Source organism: Anser brachyrhynchus, assembly GCF_964034855.1.
Source record: "Anser brachyrhynchus genome assembly, chromosome: 2".
NCBI lineage: Eukaryota > Metazoa > Chordata > Aves > Anseriformes > Anatidae > Anser > Anser brachyrhynchus.
In genome coordinates this window covers 21,832,544-21,851,848 of record NC_137695.1, presented here as the reverse complement: position 1 = coordinate 21,851,848, position 19,305 = coordinate 21,832,544, and the positions used below count along the sequence as shown (strand labels likewise).

Genomic DNA, 19,305 nt, shown 5'->3' with positions numbered 1-19,305 from the left:
AAGTACAATTTCCTGCCCTATTTCGCAACCCCCAAGCTTCAGCACATTTCTGAGGTTCTGTCCTTTCTCCTAGCAGAGCAAAGCTGCAGCTGGTGTGGCAAACAGCTGCACATGCTTTGGTAGTGGCAGAGCATTTTCTGAAATGGAAAATTCCTCTTTTAGGGCAACTTCTAGTTTTCTTTGGGTAGTTAGAAAAAAAGACACTACAGGAAGGTAATTCCTTGTTATTGGTTATATCAGAAAGCACAAACACATCTACACACAATTCGTTTGGGGGGGTTTGACTGGGAGTGGCCCTTTAGTGCTGTGCCAAAGTGCCGACAGTATTCCCTTAATATTCCCTTGACACCAGGCTCTCCAGCAGAACATTCTTTCTGAACGAGCACCCTTAACAACACAGCGAGCCCTGCATCCTCCCAAGGGACAATTTAACAGTTGTATTTCCTCCTAGCCCATGAACAGGCCAGAGCTTAATGTGGTGCTGTGCTTCTGCTGTGGCTGCACTGCTCCTTTTGCTTGCTTCGCTGAAACACTCAGGCCATCGGCCAGCTTGCACCCAGCTGCTGTCCAGTGTGTGGGGAAATATCTTGCAGACGGCGCCCTCTTTGCACAGCTGGGAAAAACTGCATAAGAAAGCTTGAGCTGATAAACATAATTACAGATGCGAATGGATTACGGTGAATTAAAATCTCAAGGGAGACCCAGTGCTGCACAGGAAAATTGTCCTATAGCCTTAGCATTTGATTGAGTTGTTTCCCATCTGCTGATGTGCAGACCCAATAATGACAAGATTTATCAGCCAGAGGGGAAAAGAGAACCAGCCTGATGCAGTCAGGAGCTATCTGTGCTTGGAGATTATTTGGTTACTAATAAAAGAGTGGAGAAGGAGGCTTTGAAATGCAAAACACTGTAGTTTCATTACATTGAATATCAGGTTGAGATCAATCCCACATTTTCTTCATTAATTTAGCAAATGTGTTTCTAGAAGACATGTTAAGGTAACCTTGGTGTGCAGGTTACCAGATCTTTTGCTGAACATGGGACTGTCAGGATGGGAATGCAATTTTGACGAAACTTCTGTCTTTCTCTTTGACAGCTATTCTTAAAGTAACTGCAAATGTGAAAGGTAGGCTTTATTTTTCCTTCCCAATAAATTCAAAGTGATATGAAAACAAACACTTGTATTTTTTAATGTATTGAATTTATGAAATTATGAGTTTTTATAATTTCATAAGATTATGATTTCATGAAATATAAAATTTACAAAATATATAATTTGTCTTTTATATATTTATTTTTATGTGTTTAATTTACTTAGTTGCCATTGAATTAATTACCATAATGACTTAGCAGTACCTAGAAGACATGCACAGCGTCCCAAGAAAACTAAATGCTTCAGTAAACTGATCACCCTCTCTTTGCTCCTTCTTATGCACACTAATGTCTGTGAGGGGGCTGACACAGAGGCACCATGATAGATGTTTGATACAGTTCTTATCCTAAAAAAGCATGTGAGCATATTTACACCTTAATGACCACAGCTTCTTTTTCAACTTCCCATACTTGCCACAAGAGAGCAGTTGAAGAAGGCCAGGGGATGTTGAAGTTATATTCCACTTCCTTCATAAACATGGGATCCTGATTAACACCACAGTAACTAAGGGGAAAATTAGTCCAGTAGTCTACATATTTATGGCTATAATAGACACACTTCTAATAACTTTGTATTTATTTACAGATGCCAAAGAAGACAAAGAACTTGGTCAGAGCGCTGTTTGGACACTTACTCTGGTCCTCATCATTTTAGTAGCGATGGGCTTCATGGCTTATTTCTTACTCAAAATCAAAAACCAAAGTGAGACTCAAAGAGCAGTGAGGCAATATAGCACACTGCTAGAGCACAGCAGTGACCTACCTGGAGGGGACAAAGATAATGATCCTGCCAGCAACAAAGAAAAAGATGAACACAGTGTCATCTAATGTGATTACATAGCTAAGCTATATGGTCAAGCTTAAAAAATAATTTAGCCAGAACAAAAGAAGTCATAGTAAATGTTACATACACCAGCTTACATTATAAACTAAAGTAGCAATTATTCCTTTGGTATGGATTAAGAACTATTGCTCTATGCTTTTCAAGACATTTTCTCAGGACTAAGACTCAGAGTACTGTGTAAAATCACTAATTAAACAAGCATGACAAATAGAAGGTCCAGTGTGAACCTGGAGTTAAAAGATATGGATCAATAACCTAGTGTTTTTTTTGTTTGTTTTTGGTTTTTTAAGAGATCTGTGGCACCATCACATACAGAAGCAAGTACAGATATACATTGAGTGTTCAACACCACTCAGCCCCAAAGCCTGCCTTTTGAGAGTGCATACTGCTACTCAAATGAAATAGTGTTTGGAATAACCAGAGATTTACATGAATTGCTTTCCTCCATTATCGCACCTTTATTGCACTCTACACAAATAAAATTACCATAATATTGTAACTTGCCATATTGTCTTTCTTGTCATAATATTGTAACTATAAGTGAAATCTTTGTCCTTCATTCATGGAGTTTCGGAGCTTCAATTTAGATTAGTCATATTCTTTGACAATGGATATTTTGCATCAATTAAATATTACATTATATCAATAAAGGATCTATATCTTACATAATAATACTTCAGTGCTGTTGAATTAGCATGCTAATGCTAAACTATGTTATATGGATTGGTGACCAAATGAGTCATTTACATGATAAGATTATAAGGAAACACAGAAACATGAACAAGGCATATGAATAAAAATAACTATAAATAAACTATAAAATAAAGTGAATGCCAAATAAAGCTGGAAGAATCCTTTCCTGTTTTATTTCACTTGACATCTCATTTTTCGATGCCTTCTCTTAACCTCCATCTCTCTGACAATTCAACTGATGACAGGACACTGTATTCATGCTTAACCTCAGACGGTTCAGGCCAGTAAGGCAGTGGGGCAAAGAACAGCATCTTGGTAGTGTATCAGGTTTACTGTGCTGTTTGTTTTCTGTAAATTCTACGTTGTCTATACAAGACTGGGGAAAAAAAAAAAAAAAAGAAAAAAAAAGATCTCAAGGATCTCTGGGAAAAACAGACCCTTAAAAAGTGCATAGGAACTGTACAGGTGAGGTTGTTGGGAAGGAGAGATTCACATGACATTGGATTGGTGGTTGGTGGATATTGAAGTCAAGAAGAAAATATTTCAGAGGACAGGAAATGAAGGGCATTCTGTGCTCGAACTATTTTTACTGTCAGTCCCCTTGATCTTAAACTTATTATTTTTTTTTTCCTTCATGTAAGTTACAAAATGTACCGATGTTTGTTTTTGTAAATACTGACATTGAACTGAATCCAGCACTCTTTGGTGGCTAGTGATAAAGCCAAGGCAAATGAAAAGAGTAAACAGATGAAGAAAAAAACCCATAAATATAACAACTAATAACATGATTTATAATTCTGATATTTTGATAGCTGATATCGTTAACACAGCTCTGTAAGAACCTATATTCTGTAAATGGCTTTCTTCTCGCACATCAAGTGATGCATCACTCTTGCAGAATATACTGGGAGATTTGTTTTCATAATAAAGCTATGAAAACTGAGACAAAATTCTAAAGGTAATTTTTGCTGAACATCTTTCCACTTTTTCCTTCAAATCAAATAATGTATTTTTTTTTTGCCACATAGCTAGAATTGATTTCTGCTTAAGAAAGGGCTACAGCTCTTTTTTTTTTTTTTAATATTTCTCTTTTCTTGTCTCATACATGGTACAAATAAAGAATTTTGAGTGTTAAAATTCATTCATATTTTATGTATTAAATAATTTTGAAAGGTAGTTTTCAATCTGTTTTGTTGTCAAAATCACCAATTAACAGAAAGATTTGTAAAGATTTGTCTAATTTGCATTGGTTCACCTGAGTCAAATTCACATGAAATTATGACACAATAGTGTCACCCATTGATAACCTGGAGAAAACAAAAAGAACGTATATACATAGCGTTCTTTTTGTCAACTTTCCAACCAAAATTAAATCATCTTATTCCAGTTAACTTTTCACACTGTGATAGTTAACACTGCTTGGTGAACCAAATTAAATACATCCTTTATTGCAGTGACCTGCTATATATACCAGTATACCTGGTCAAGAACTTTTTTTTTCTTTCTTTTTTTTTTTTCTCTCAGTTTCACAGGCATGAGATTTAAAGTAAATGCATTTAAAGGGCTCCTTCTGTTAATTTACCTTTGAGGGCCAGGATTTTAAAATCCCAGAGAAGAAAAATCAATTAATTAAATAATAATAACAACAACAATAATAATAAAAAAATAGCAGAATGATGTCAAACTGTTCAAACTTTGTCACTTGCATCTGAATGGAAGGAAACTTAATTTTCAGATGCAAAGTTTGAATTTTGTAATCGTTTGTAGAATTCAAAATACCACACGTGACAGGATATTTCCTTATTTACAGCCCAGAGTTTTCTTTTTCAATTAAAACTCTCCAAGGAAGAGTTTTAGAAGGACCCAGCACCAACAATTCTTTCTGGATTATTACTTCAACAATGAATTTCTGTTCATCTTTTTGTGAATAAGAAGAAAGGAATGAAACCCTTGACTTTTTCTACAGTCTTAGTTTTCCTGTCTTTCATTCATACTGCTTTTCAGACACTCGGTGAGTTTCATTCTTTATCCTCTGCAAAAATACATGTGAAAGTGGAAGCTTTTGTTCTCTTGCTCATTTCTTAAGCTCTTTAAGATTTTCATGCAGCTTGATTATCCTTTATTTTGTATTCATCCTAACTGGAGTTACAATAGATGCAGATAGAGATATTGGTTCACTTTTAAAGAGAAAGGAAAAGTCTGGATAAGACAAAGCTGAGAGTCAGAAGTCAAGACAGTCATGCATTCAGCTAATGATTTCTTTTGGATGCACCTTAATTACTGGTTATGTCTACTCTGTGAAGTAAATGGAAAGAGTTGTGAAAAATAAGAAAGTGTAAGGAATTAAAGTGTTTTATGTGTACATCCTGTCCTTAGGATGACAATGTGTAAGAAGCAATGGAGTCTGTGCTGTAACATTGGGGCAACTGAAAAAATATTGTAAAGGTCAGAATCAAGAATGGCCCAGGAATGCCCAGGAATAACCACTGCAACCTTTACTGTAAGGCAGAGAGATGCAGTGCACGCTCTGAAGCTGACTGTGAACAGACATCAGCTGGCTCTCCCTGTTGATGTTAAAATGGTGATAAGGTTCAAGGATATTTTCCCTACCCATTCTTCAATTCATTAAATTTGTGGAGGATTGGGATACGAATTACAGCTTCTGAAAGTGGATACTGTGTCATGTGAGCTGTGCCAGCACCAGCCAGTGAAAAAAGAGTGTCTACCCTGGCGTCTGCCAGATGGAACCCACCCCATGTGATGGCCCAATCACAAGCATCACAATTATCAGTGAGAATTCCTACTATTAGACCCAATATGAGGCAATTATGATGGCAATTGCTGAAATTTTGTATATTACACTTTGCACTTCCGTAGTAAGCTGTAATAATTAAAAGATTTGATATAATTTAAAACTTTCTGTCTAAAGGAAAGAAGAAACTGTGTTGTAATTCCGAATCCAGATTTGAAGAAGTGAAACTTTCATAAATTAAAAAGCCGTTAAAAGTACACAGGGCCTTCTGGGGAGAGAGAGGATATTAAAGACAGATATAACAAGAATTGTCATAAATTCATTAATCAAAATTTCTCTGGCACTTCCTATTCTGCTCACAGTTCAACACTGTCAGTGCCCTAATATCTTATCCGTAGCTTAGGAATTTACTTTAGTGTTCGGAAGGGTATTGCATATTCTGTTGTGCAGTTACTTTTGGACAAATAGAAGGATGCTACAGGAATGCACAGACATGCATGGTATCTTTATATACTGCCCAGTGTTGGTTCTTGTGAAAATTTCTGAGTGATTCGGTTGTGTTTATTTGTATTGATTTCTGATGATAAATGAATTAATGAGAGGATACTGGAACAGGGCAAGGTAATAAGTCACCATTTTTCATCCTTAAAAAACAAACCCCAAACAAACAAACAAAAACCAAATAAACAAAGGTCATGTGAAAAACAAACAAACAAACAAACAAACAAACAAAACCAGAACATGTCAGTTACAGAAGGCAAAGGTCAAATAAACTTAGAATCATAGAAACATAGAATATCCCAAGTTGGAAGGGACCCATAATGATCATGAAGTCCAACTCCTGGCAACTTCACTTATTAGCTTTATTAACCACAAATATAGTCTGGTGGAAATGTATGTAAAATGAGCTAAATTCACAATGCAGGAAGTGATGGCAGACCTCTGAATATTCAGTGGGGCCTCTTTTAGAAATCTTGAAAGAAATGTATATTTCATCATGGATGTGGAAAAATAAAATCCAGTATACTCATGAAAATTCCATTATACTGATGATAATACAGTTTATGTGTTCTTATTGCTCTGCACTATATTTGTATGAGATGCACTTATTTTTCCTTCCCAGAAGGAAAGAAAAGGCTTGAAAATGCTGCCTGATCTTTGCAAAAGTGCGAAAGATCTTGTCTCCTGACACGACTCAGGAGATTAGCATAGAATTGTCAACAAAATACATCTCTTTCCTTACAAGGTCCCTCATAATTTGTTCACCATAAATACATAATTCTGATTATTTTGTTTTACAGACAATGAAATATTTTTAATATACAATGAGGATAGCAAGCAGTGCTTAATTGCTCAGAGATCTCATGAAGTCACAACAGCTGCTTGCAACAAAAACAGCGAATTACAAAAATTCAGATGGGTGTCTGACCAGCAGGTGATGAGCGTGGCATTTGCACAATGTCTGGGAGTGCCTTACAAGCAAGACCAGGCTAAAATTTCTTTGTATCCCTGCAACAAGAAAAGTGAATTCCAAAAATGGGAGTGCAGAAATGCAAGCTTGGCAATCCAAGGGGAAGATTTGTTTCTCAGTGCTGGCAAAAGGAAAAAAGACAATATTGCACTGAACAAGGTGTCAGGTACAACAAATAAATGGAAGATCTATGGAACCAGGGATGACTTGTGTTCTCAAGGCCATGAAGGTAATGTTTGAAGATTAATCCTGACAGCGTCATGTACTCACTTGTTTGCCATCACAGACAGGGCCCTTTTATTTCTGCTCCCCTTAGTCTTAGCAGCTGTTCTCCCTGAAGCAATATTGGATGATCAGTTCACACACTCAGGCTGCCATTCCTCCATCCAGAGTTGCAGAGGTGCTTGGCTACAGAGTGTAGTATTTAAAAAAAAAAAAAAGTCATTTTTTCTTGTTTTTCTTTACTTTAAAAGCAAAGGTGGATCTAAGTTATTTTAGTGATTATCTTTATTCTGAGCATTTTATTTAATTAAACAAGCTTAATTAAATAAACTTAATTAAATAAACTAAAGTAGTTTACTAATACTAGTGAAATTGTACTAGCATTCTTGGATGAAAGACAAAAATCTTTAAGGTTTTTGCCAATAGTAAATGTAAGGAAATAATTCTATACATGCTACCATTCTGTTACACAAGATACTTTTAGAAAACCACTTTTAAATATATGACAAAAATGGTTCCTCCCTGTAGTAGCTGCTCTATTTCCAGCAGTTACAGCTGAGGATATCATCAGTGAACGGTAAATTGCAAGATCTACCTAGAACTTTTGAGGAAGAACCTTCTGATGACAGTAGGTCTCCTGTTACAGTGCTGTAACATGTGGGACACTTTTTCCACATCATTTTTGGAGAGTACAGACATGTAGAGATTCCTATACCTATATTATCATTTCTCTTTTGTCCCCTCAGATCTGTTTACACTGCTAGGAAATGCCAATGGAGCTCCGTGTGCCTTCCCTTTCAAGCTCCATGGTAAATGGTACACCGGGTGCACGGCTGCTGGCCGGTCAGATGGCTTGCTCTGGTGTGCAACAACACCTGACTTCGATGTGGACCACTTGTATGGATTCTGTCCAACTGTCAGTAAGTCTCGAATGCTGAAATAGGTGCTATCACACAGCTCTGTTAGGTAAATACATCAATACTGAAATGCTGTTACAAACATGGAAAGGAAAACTCTTGTGGTGGCTTTATTTTACTAAAAGATGTATTGCCATGACATAGTCTTCCTTACAGAAGAAACAAAACACATTTCCTGTGAGTCTACAGTCAAACTGAAGTTGTCTGGGTATGTCCATCAGCAGTTAATACCTGAGAAAAGACCAATATGTTTTAAATATGACCACTTTTAGCCAAATCTCAAAATCGAGATGCTACTCACAGTCTATAATTTTCCCTACCTCATTGCTATTTGTGGTAACAGTAGTACAACTGTCTCTATCCATGCAAATCTCTGTTCTGCATGAAAATATTGGTCTACAGTCCATGGGAAGGTAGTTTGTTTTCTGAAAACAAAAAGGAAGAAGTTTGGTTCACAGGTCTTAGTGGAAGAGCTGCATCATCAGCCTTTCCCCTGTGATGTTTCCCACATGATGACTTCTCCCTTGCTTTGCTTCATGCTGCACTGAAAGCCAACAGATAAATGTATGTGCATCTGAGAGCAGACTCTGAAGGACAGCAAAATATAGTGTTACTGAAAATAATGAAAATACTGCCTCAGACCTCATTTTTCAGTGCTATATCACAGACTCAAATTTGTCATTTTGATAGATAGGAGAAACAAGATTCAGCTCGTAACCAGCCAACAACCACCACCAACTTTTTCACTGACATTACTGAAAATGACTACCTGGTGCAATATTACACACAGGAGCTTAAAAGAGGTAAAACACCCTTCCTGTATAAACAGGGAAACAAGAAGTATTTGGCATTATAGAATTGTTGGACATTGTCATCAGTACCTGGATCTACAATTTAAAATGAATGTTAGATATTGAAATGGATTAGCAAGAAAGAAACACAATAGAAAAATAGGAAACATTTTTTTTTTCTGAAGAATGGTTCAAGAAATCCAACTTATTTTACTTAACAAAAGAAAAAGCTAAGGGAAGTTTTAATCACAGTGTATTAGCACATACCCAGAGAACAGTTTTGCTAACAAAAAGCTCCCAGAAGACAATTTCTAAGTTCTAGTGACCCATGAAGACTAGAAATAGGATGTTAAAAAAAATAAAATTAAATTAATGATGACATACCTTAAGGAGTAAAGTTTCCATCATTGAAAATCTTTGCATTTCAGTTGTATTTCAGCCAAGAATTAATTCAGATATAGCTTATGAGCTTCTGAAAATCTGAAAAGATTTTCAGACTAGATAATGGCTAAGGTGCAGTTTTGCTTTATTGATTTTTTTTTTTAATCTGAAGAGTATCAGATTTGGCAGAAAAATTGTAAATGAAGGATGAAAGATCATCTCTGTTAATGTCAATAGCAAACCCTCTTTTACTTAATAAAGAGCACACTAATGGAAAAGTATGGGTTTTAGGGGTTTAGGCTTATTTACCCAAGAATGATATAATTTCACAAGTAAGCTTGTAGTTAAATTTTCTCATAACATTTTTTTATAAGATATTTCTAACAAATTGCAATATTAAATCTCTTTTCTCTCACACAGGCAGTGACAATGACAAATTTTGGAGCATAGATCCTTTGACAGGAACCTACTACCAGATAAACTTCCAGTCAGCTCTCACATGGCACCAAGCAAGGCAGAGCTGCCAACAACAGAACGCAGAGATGCTGAGTGTCACAGAGATACACGAGCAAATGTATCTAAGAGGTGAGCAAACAAGCAATAAAAAGAGTGTCAAAGAGTTTTTGTCTGATAAAAATCTTTTGGTGCTTTAATCACATTAAAATGAATAATTAAATTATTATTAGCATTTGCGCTGCTAGGAAAGTATTGACATTACTGTAAATTACACTTTTTAAAAGTGGAACTTATAAAAGCTGTTGAGTTGTCATTTGAGATTATTTTTATTATTATTCTTCTTTGCAAATAAGTTAAGAATTTCCAGTTAATTAAGCAAGATTTGGATCATATTCAGAAAATATGAACATACCAGTCCAAGAAAAGGACCTTATAAGAAAATCATTATAGTAGATAGTCAATATATGACTTTTGTATTAAGAAATCAGTATTCTTTTTGTAGACTTAATAAAATAGATTTTTTAAAATAACATAAAAATTTTGTATAAAACACCAGTGAAAATCTGCATAAAGACTTTGTGGCTTTATGCATGGACTCTGTAGAATGAAGGCCCTGAATTAATTTCACCAAACTTTACTAAACTTGTAAATATTAACAATTGCAATTCAGTGTTTCACTTTTTTTAGGCCTTATTGCTTACATACAACCATAGAATAAAATTAAATCCAGATAAAGTAATATGCAAACTAGTCTTTTGCCATTCTCTACCTTTCAGCTGCAGAATAAAGTCTCTGAATTTATTACTAGTAAACACAGATTCTGTGCTGAACTTGGAAATCACTAGCAGACATTTATTATCCTCCTCTGAAACTTGAGATTGCAGAGCATTTCATAAAAAATGTGATGAGAATTCCCACTCTTTTGGTTACCTAGATCTGATTGACAGCAAGAGATCCCCCCTCTGGATTGGGCTTAACGGTCTGAATCTCAACAGCGGCTGGCAGTGGAGCGGTGGCTTTCCTTTCAGATACTTAAACTGGGCAACAGGTTGTAATCTTATTTTGTTAACAGTTTTTTGAATGAATCCTTCCTGACAGAATGTTGAATGCATATTAACTACAGAACTGTAGTATTCCCCATGAATACAAGGAAATAAGGTTGAAAGGTTTATGAGACATGAGATTAAAAAACTGAGAATGAAGATTTTTATTTATTTATTTTTTTTCACCGTGTATCAAAAGGAGTTTCAAACAGAAGGGTTAAGTAAACTCATGCTCTACCGGATGTAGCTAAAGTGAAGAGCGCTGAGCTGTAGCATACCATACTTACCTTCAAGTAAGCTAAAACCTGTGTCTCCAGCTCCCATAAGGGTTATCAGACCTTGCTGCTTGCAAGGACTCAGCTGTCTGAACATTAGCCTTCCCCTTCGCCTCCTACACTTTTCTTCCTTTCTAGTCTCCTCTTTAAAATTTGAGAAAGCCTGTAAATGGAGTTCACAGCACTGGCAGTTTGTCTTTGAAGATCTCCTGATGGTTGTCATGGTAGCACTGTGCAGCAAATGCCGAATGTTCGCTTACTGAGTCCATCTTTTGGCCCTCCTGATGTCTCAAAGGCCCCCTGCACCACCTGTTTTTGTCTGGCACAAAGAATGGGGGGAAAGCCCAGTGCCATTGAGCCTGACAGAGGGTTTTCTATGTTCTGTACCACTAGTCAAATCCCTTCAGGCTTGCAGAGAAGAGGAGCAGCTGGTGCTCAGGTCAAGCAGCCCACACCTTGGAGTTCCTGTATCCAGACACGACGACTACTGTGACGAGTTAATCTATAAAGTTCCAGTTTAATGCATAACTATTGTAAATCGTATCTTTTGTGAGGGGAGAGATTGTGACTCATTGAACTATGAACCTCCGTGAGAAGAGGAAAACAATGCTCATTCCCCTAACACGGTGGTCCTAGAGAACCTCCTGGAGGGCAGGATGCAGAGGCAGGCAGGGCAGAGACATGCACCCAGCAGCAGGGCACGTGAGAAGGCCTTGCTTGCAGCAAGGAAAAAATCTGCAGCTCTCACTGAGAGGGCATGCAGAAAGGACTTTTCCGAAGGGCCTGAGTGGACCTTTTTCATTCCAGCACAATGCTGAAAGCTGCTGGACTGGAAGCTAATATAGAAAGGAAAGACTACCTTGTAAGGGCAATGTGGAAACAGGGAGATTTGCTTTCCCATTTTGTGATTTGGCATGTCTCACCCAACTGATTTACCTTATATTATATTTTAGGAATTCCATATTATTATTTTTGTGCTCCACTAAACACAGTTGTAGGAACTTGAAGCCATTTAACATGCTCCCTCAAGGAGGAATCACTCCCTGCTGGACTTTGATCAATTCCCATCACTCTCTGTTCAACTGCTAGACAACAGATCCCACAGATCAGTTAAATTTTCCTTTTTTTTTGTCTCTCATATTTTAAAAAAATAATATTCACTCAATGAACTTGGTTTAGTTCTATAATACAGACCTAGAATTCTAATTTTCATTTTTTGAAACTTCTTTTTATCACTAGCAGCTGATGGCTCTTACTCTGAAGAACGTTTTTCTCTCTTCGCATCTGAAAAATTCCTTGCCTGAATATAAATTAAGATGCTGCCTTACTGTCTTCCTGCCCCAGAATATTAGCTCAAACTGTGTCCTTTAATTCCATGAATGTAACTGAGGTCTTTAAGCTCATTACTAATTAGTTCTATTAGTATAACAGGGTCCTGACTGCAAAATGTACACAAAACAAGATGTTTCATGAATTATGAAACTGTGAGCTCTGATTTCCTACAGTCTCAGTGCAGCATCACTACCATGGCAGTATCAGGTACCCCTTCAGTGTCTGGAAGGGGTCTTCTGTCCAGCATCTACTGACTGGGCAAGGTGTGCTGCAGCTGGTTGTGAGCTATACTTTTAATGGCTTTTAATGGATCTATGGCTGACAGCTATGTACAGGCTGATTAAATGGTCAGTGGGACAAGGAGAGGACTTGCTGCACCTTTTCCATCAGTGTGGGCTCTAAGTTTAGTCTCTCTTTTGTGCAAACTGACAACTTTCACAAAACTTATAGGACCATCTAATTTTTGAGACTGTAATTCTGCAATCAAATATGGCAGAAAATGTGAATTATGCAAAAAGCATTGAAAAAAATGTTTTGATGGGTGCTTTCAAATTACATTTCCTCATCTGCAGTAGAAAAATAACTGTAGCAATGAAGTCATGAGTCTATAATTGAGACATGAAAAGGCTGGAAGTAAATAGTTCTTTCAGCTGCTGACATAAAACCTGTGCTACATAAAAATAATTTGTTTTTCATTTTATGAAGGAAGTCCTTCTCCTGAGCCTGAGAAACTCTGTGCAGTACTAAATCCCAGAAGAGATGCTAAATGGGAAAACCAGCCATGTGAGAAGAAAGTTGGCTATATCTGTAAAAAGGAAAACTTGACACTGGATCCTTTCAGTCTTCCATCAGGTATGTCAAGCGAATAGAAAACCTTTGATAAAAGTAAAATTTGTGTCACTCAGATGAAATTCCACAGCTACTTCAAAAAAAAAAAAAGGAAAAAAAGGTCATTTTCACTTGTTCAGCTTTGATGAGTACAACAGAACAAAGCATGTTTTATTTCTTAAACCAAATACATTTAAATATTGGAAATATTCCTGAAACTTAGCAACCACATAAGCAATTTTTAACTCATGCTAGTATTCATGATTTCAGAGGCAATGATCTAACCCATGCGCTATCACAAAAGTACCATGGACTGCACATCCTAGTGTGAAAGAAAATAAAGTTAGGTATGCTTCACCATCCCTGAGGTGTGTTCTAATGAAAAGATCTAGGCTTCTCACTGAAATCTGGGAGACAGCACCAATAGGCTCAAGCCCTTCTCTGTGGGATTGTATGTGACCTGCAAAGATGGCAAAATAGATCGACTTCCTTCAGACCACTTTTCCACTGCACTGTTTTATTTTTTTCTTCTTTGGTGATTAACTTAATGAGAACTATCAGGGAAAGCCATGGAATTACTTGTGCTGCAGTAATAATGCCTGTATGAAACTTGCAAAATAAAATTGGATGGGATATGTTGTGTGAAAACATCACATGTGCAATTTCAATATATTTCCCCATCCAAAAGTGAACATTTCACACAAGTGAAGTCCAGTTACCATGGGCTCCATTATTTTCTGCTTTTGTTTAAATACAGCATGTTTTCTGTAAAAGTACAATGTGCAACAGCAAACAGACTAAAATGTTTTACACATCTGAGGAATGAATAGAAGTACTGCTTATTTATAATCACTAAGTTTTCACTCTAATTAGCTTATTATTTGATTTCAAATGTCATTGTAGTGTTTGCATCATTTAAAAACTTGAAATATGTATTTATTTTGAGGGGATGCACCGCCAGTTAAATGCCCAGAAGGATGGTTGCCCTATGCAGGTCATTGTTATGTGGTTCATAGAGAGCCCAGGGTATGGAAAGAAGCCTTAACTTCCTGCAATGACAGCAATGGCAATCTGGTCAGTATTCACAATCCTGAAGAGCATGGCTTCATACTATCTCAGCTTGGTTACGGTGAGTATTTCTGTAGGGTGGTGTTCACAACAAATGGGAAATTATATTATTTTAAATTTTACAGTATTTTAAAAAAGTTTCTTATTTGTTTTATATGAATATTTATAGGGAAACATACAGATATATAGCTAAAAATAAACAAAAAGAAAAAAATAAATAAAATCACAAAAATCCCCACAAACACGAGAGGAATCTTTAGCACTCTCTGTTTTATTTTTCATTGTTTTCAGTTCAATTTTCTTTTGTTTTTGACTGCATAAAATCACTTTAAGGAAAAAACAGCTCTATTTGGGCTACAGTTTGGGCTGATTATCTGCCTCAGACACCTTGTAGCTACAGATACAGGGAGCAGCTTTTACCGATAAAGCTAAGGAATCTCATTTCCTGCTGGTATCTCACTTTTTAGCTTCTTGAAAGAAAGATGTGAATGAGATCTTGAAATAAACTTCCTTGTCATTTAATCCAGATGAATTTGTATTGAAACATGACAATTTCAGCTCATCTCCTAGAAATCTTGCTCCCATAGACTGTCACAACAGGTGTCTCATACAGGTGGATTTGTTTTTAGAAGCTACGGATGAGCTGTGGATTGGCCTGAATGACCTCAGCACGCACATGTATTTTGAGTGGAGTGATGGGACTCCTGTAACATACACCAAATGGTTGCCTGGAGAACCAACCCATGCAATCAATGGACAAGAAGATTGTGTTGTTATGGCAGGAGAGGTAAAATGATCCCACCTTTCTGCAGCGCTATACTGTTTGATTTTTGTTTCTAGTATGAATGCAAGGAACTAGAGAATGATGTCTTTATTCACTCAAAGGATGGTTGTTCTAAATTAAATTTAAAATTAAATTAGAGATAACTAGATAAATGCTCATATCTGACCGTGGGTGTACATTATATGCCAAGCAAACCTTAACAGATTGCCTATGACATTTAACATAACCTCACATTTAAGCACGAATACTTGGAATTCATTCAAAGAACACAGAACTTTATTTTCTCACTGAAGAAATATTGTAAAAAAATAACCAAGAAAATTTCTAAAGGAAACAGATCCTGCCTGGCTAATTTTCATCTCTTCCCAAATTGCACCTAGGATGGATACTGGGCAGACAGTCCTTGTGATAGGAATTTACGTTATATCTGCAAAAGAAAGCCACTACAGGGAGTTTCTGGAACCCTAAAGGCTGATCCTGCCTGTCTTAAGGTAACAATAAAATATCAATAATCTGGTTAATAGAAACCCACTGTCTTCACAAGGTCCACTTGACATTGAGATTATCTTTTTCCTCTAGTAAGTGTGTTTGTAAATCAAGAGTGATAATTTTCAATATATTCCTTTACTTACAGTAAAGTTATTTTTAATTTTGTTGTTGCTAATATGAGTCATCCCCATTATTTTCAGAACTGTCTGTGAAAAAGGCTAAAGCCATTACTGTGGTTTTGTGCATATGTTATATTGTTCTACTAACCATCTGTGGTTATCTAAGATGTAGTAGAAACTGGGAACCATTTTTGAACGGTGACGTGATGTAAGATGATGACAAATCTAATTGCTAATGAAGTAAAATCAAAACAATCAATTTGTTTTTATAAATGAATTTATTTTCAGAACAAGTTATTGTATCCTACTGCTTTTATTCTTCTCTTTATTTCTTCCGTTTACTTTCCTGTTTACTAGTGCTCAATAATTAGTAACATTTCTCACAGTCCTATACAGGGAACACAGCTGAGGCTCATTGCACTAACTGGAACTAGGCAGATATCAAATATTGAGCACAGATATATATATATATCTATATTTACCTTTCTTGGCTTTCTTGGGTGCAACAAGCATACCTTGAGTTGGTAAAGAAGGAGAAACTGGAATTCAGCTGTAATTTTGAATATTTTCTGTCTCAGTATAGAATCACAGAATGGTTTAGATTGGAAGGGACCTTAAAGATCACCCAGTTCCAACCCCCCTACCATGGGCAGGGACACCTCCCACCAGACCAGGTTGCTCAAAGCCCCATCCAGCCTGGCCTTGAACACCTCCAGGAATGGGACATCCACAGGTTCTCTGGACAACTTGTGCCAGTGCCTCACCATCCTCATAGCCAAGAATTTGTTCCTTCTATCTAATCTAAACCTCACCTGTTTTAGTTTAAAGCCATTACCCCTTCGTCCTATCACTACACTCCCTGACAAACATTTCCTTCCCAGCTTTCTTGTAGGCCCCCTTTAGGTACTGGAAGGCCACTATAAGGTTTCCCCAGAGCCTTCTCTTCTCCAGGCTGAACAACCCCAATTCCTTCATCCTGTGTTCATAGGAGAGGTGCTCCAGACCTTTGATCATTGGTAGTTTTTATGCTATATCTTCAGTTAGACTTTTTAAGTGAACTGATGTGTTAAATCAATTAATTAGCCTAGTTACAGTTCTTTTAGCCTAGAAACGTCAGTACATTTGAGTCAGTATCTCACTATAACACAGACTATTCTCTGTGGTTCTGAGCAAAGAAATGTTTTATTCATCTACATCTGAATAGGCTCCCCGTTCTACGTGCCTCTGACTTTTCTGAGTTAAAATGTATGATTTATTAGTTGTTGAAAGAGAGGGAATCATATGCATTAAATCTCTCTCCGTAGGCTCACAAAGCTTAATTATTATGTCTATTGCATTTCAAATGAATATATTATCGCACTAGCTTATATTAAAAATATGTGGATTTAAGAGTGTACATTGAAATTCAAGTACTAAAACATATGCTCTTTATCTACAAGTGTATTACACATGTTCTTCTTGACAGGGCTGGGAAAGGCATGCCTTTTACTGCTATCTAGTTGGACATACACCTTTAACATTTTCAGAAGCAAAGAAAACCTGTGAAAGGAGTGGTGGTTATTTAACAAGTATAGCAGACAGGTATGAAAAGAATCTAAACATTGTACTGCTGGTGGAATAATTATGGCATTTTATAAAATAGTTGAGAATGTTTTGGAAAAAAAATGTGGAACCATAAAAGAAGAATGACCTTTTTTTCTGGAGAAAAATATTAAATAAATACAGTACATCTTTGCTAACCAAATGTTCATTACTCCTTCATGTTTTCCAGTACTCAAAGAAAAGATCACAGTTGCTTCTGCTCTGCATGGAGCAGTTTTTCAGTATATCACAGCCTTGACTACTGTTGAAGCTAGTTTCTCTGGTATCCACTTAAGTGAGGCATTTCCACAAAAAAGGAAACCTAAAGGGGACTCCATTCATTCTAGTCTTGTGTGGTTTAGGATGCTGAGAAATGGCAAACTAAAGGATAACTAAGTTTCATCCCCATCTAACTTCTCATCTCATTTCAGATATGAGCAAGCCTACCTGACCAGCTTCGTTGGTCTGAGCTCTGAGAAGTACTTCTGGATTGGTCTCACAGACACAGAAGAGCAAGGGATCTTCAAATGGGTGACTGGTGAAGGCGTTTTCTACACAAACTGGAACTCAGCAATGCCTGGTACTCTTTTTCATGTGCAGTCTTTGTAGTCTGTGTTTAAAAGCAGGATCTTAAAGTCCTGTGCTGGAGAAGAGGGACACAGCAGTTACAAGCTTTCAAATGTCATGTAGGAAATGGTGTAATGGTTAGGCAGATCTTTGTACCTTTGCATCCTCATTGATCTGTCCACAAGTGCTCCTCTCTGTCCCCAAGATATCATGCCTGGGGTGTGTCACATATATATGCTTTTGGAAATTAAGGCATGAAGTCTTGCAGTTTTGCTGGCTCCCCTGCCCTGTGTGACAGCATTGAGCTGTAAATCTTTCCCTTGGCACCCAGCCTTGGTGACATATGGTCATCACAACGGCCTTCTTCAGGCATTGCTTTATTTCACAGTGTGAAAAATGTAAAGGAAAAGAGACTTACACAAAGTAGGTGTACACCTTTGCCCTTCCCACTGCCTTTTCACTCCTCAATAGCAGCAAAGACAGAGTAGGCACTGAGGACTGAGATCTTTGTCTGGTCTTGCCAGTAACTGTTCCCCAAAGACCAATCCTTTTCCTGTGATGCTGCACTTAGCCATCCCTGAAGTCAGCCTGCAAGGTTGGTAAAATTGCAACTGCAAGTAGTCAGTAGTCATGCCTTAAAGTTTTGGTCAAAGGAGACTATCTCAGGGCTTCCCTCCTGTTATCCCAGACAACCGTCTGAGTTACTGCAGCAAATGAAAACATTTCAGTAATTGAATCAACATAAAGAGTCATAAATTACAGTAGGATAATCACAAATATGTCTCAGCTAGTGTCATTTCCAGCTCTGGGTTTGCTTCTGGACTCTCCTGGGCTGTTTCTTGGTGACATCAGTTTAGTCTGCTATGACAGCACGTGGAGGCAGTCAGGGCTTGGAGGTGCTCTGCCAGCACCTCTAAGTAAGCACTTTAAGCACCAGAGGATTAGTTGCATAGGTTTCTTTCCTTCCTTCCTTCCTTCCTTCCTTCCTTCCTTCCTTCCTTCCTTCCTTCCTTCCTTCCTTCCTTCCTTCCTTCCTTCCTTCCTTCCTTCCTTCCTTCCTTCCTTCCTTCCTTCCTTCCTTCCTTCCTTCCTTCCTTCCTTCCTTCCCTTTCTCTCTCTCTCTCTCTCTTTCTCTCTCTCTCTCTCTCTCTTTCCTTTTCATTTTTTTTCCTTTTTCATTGCAATTAGCTTTATTTAATCTACATTATAAGGACCTATTTTTAATAGAGAAAATGAAGAATGTGACAGGACGGCTTGGCAGTCAGATGTCCCCCTGCTCCCCACATGCTGGCAGGCAGATTGTTGTTCTCTGGCTCTGAACCCAGCAATGTAAGGACTTTCTCACTTGCAACTAATTCCCTGCCCGCTGGGTCCCTGAAAAGCTCTCCTTGTTTTCATAATACCTGACACATGGCTAATATGTGTTCCCCTGTTGATGTGGCAGCCTTGGACACCTGCTAACTCTCTCAGGTCTACCTGCTCTTTTCTCCACTCCAAAACTTCCACCCAAGTGGAAGTGGGATGAGTTCTCTATATGTGC

At 37.3% G+C, this 19,305-nt stretch overlaps 2 protein-coding genes across 7 annotated transcripts in view; both read left to right on the top strand.

Moving 5' to 3' along the window:
- Positions 1-2,495, top strand: part of LOC308190576 (macrophage mannose receptor 1-like) — a 35,361-nt gene extending 32,866 nt beyond the window's left edge. For all 3 annotated transcript variants that reach the window (XM_080582149.1, XM_080582148.1, XM_080582147.1), the window contains 2 exons: positions 1,097-1,126; positions 1,739-2,495. In XM_080582149.1, the coding sequence (XP_080438275.1) occupies positions 1,097-1,126; positions 1,739-1,980 (272 nt within the window). In that variant the 3' untranslated portion in view covers positions 1,981-2,495. The remainder of the gene's footprint in view (positions 1-1,096; positions 1,127-1,738) is intronic.
- A 1,971-nt stretch (positions 2,496-4,466) lies between these two features.
- Positions 4,467-19,305, top strand: part of LOC308190575 (macrophage mannose receptor 1-like) — a 41,233-nt gene continuing 26,394 nt past the window's right edge. For 2 of the 4 annotated variants that reach the window (XR_013947342.1, XM_080582145.1), the window contains exons 1-11: positions 4,467-4,700; positions 6,743-7,141; positions 7,881-8,054; positions 9,644-9,808; positions 10,614-10,727; positions 13,035-13,181; positions 14,104-14,286; positions 14,855-15,012; positions 15,390-15,500; positions 17,083-17,198; positions 17,630-17,778. Coding sequence is in view for 3 of the 4 variants with exons in the window: in XM_080582145.1 (XP_080438271.1) it covers positions 4,631-4,700; positions 6,743-7,141; positions 7,881-8,054; positions 9,644-9,808; positions 10,614-10,727; positions 13,035-13,181; positions 14,104-14,286; positions 14,855-15,012; positions 15,390-15,500; positions 17,083-17,198; positions 17,630-17,778 (1,786 nt within the window). In the remaining variant the exon portion in view is untranslated. The remainder of the gene's footprint in view (positions 4,701-6,742; positions 7,142-7,880; positions 8,055-9,643; positions 9,809-10,613; positions 10,728-13,034; positions 13,182-14,103; positions 14,287-14,854; positions 15,013-15,389; positions 15,501-17,082; positions 17,199-17,629; positions 17,779-19,305) is intronic. The other 2 variants (XM_080582144.1, XM_080582146.1) reach the window with 2 other exon arrangements.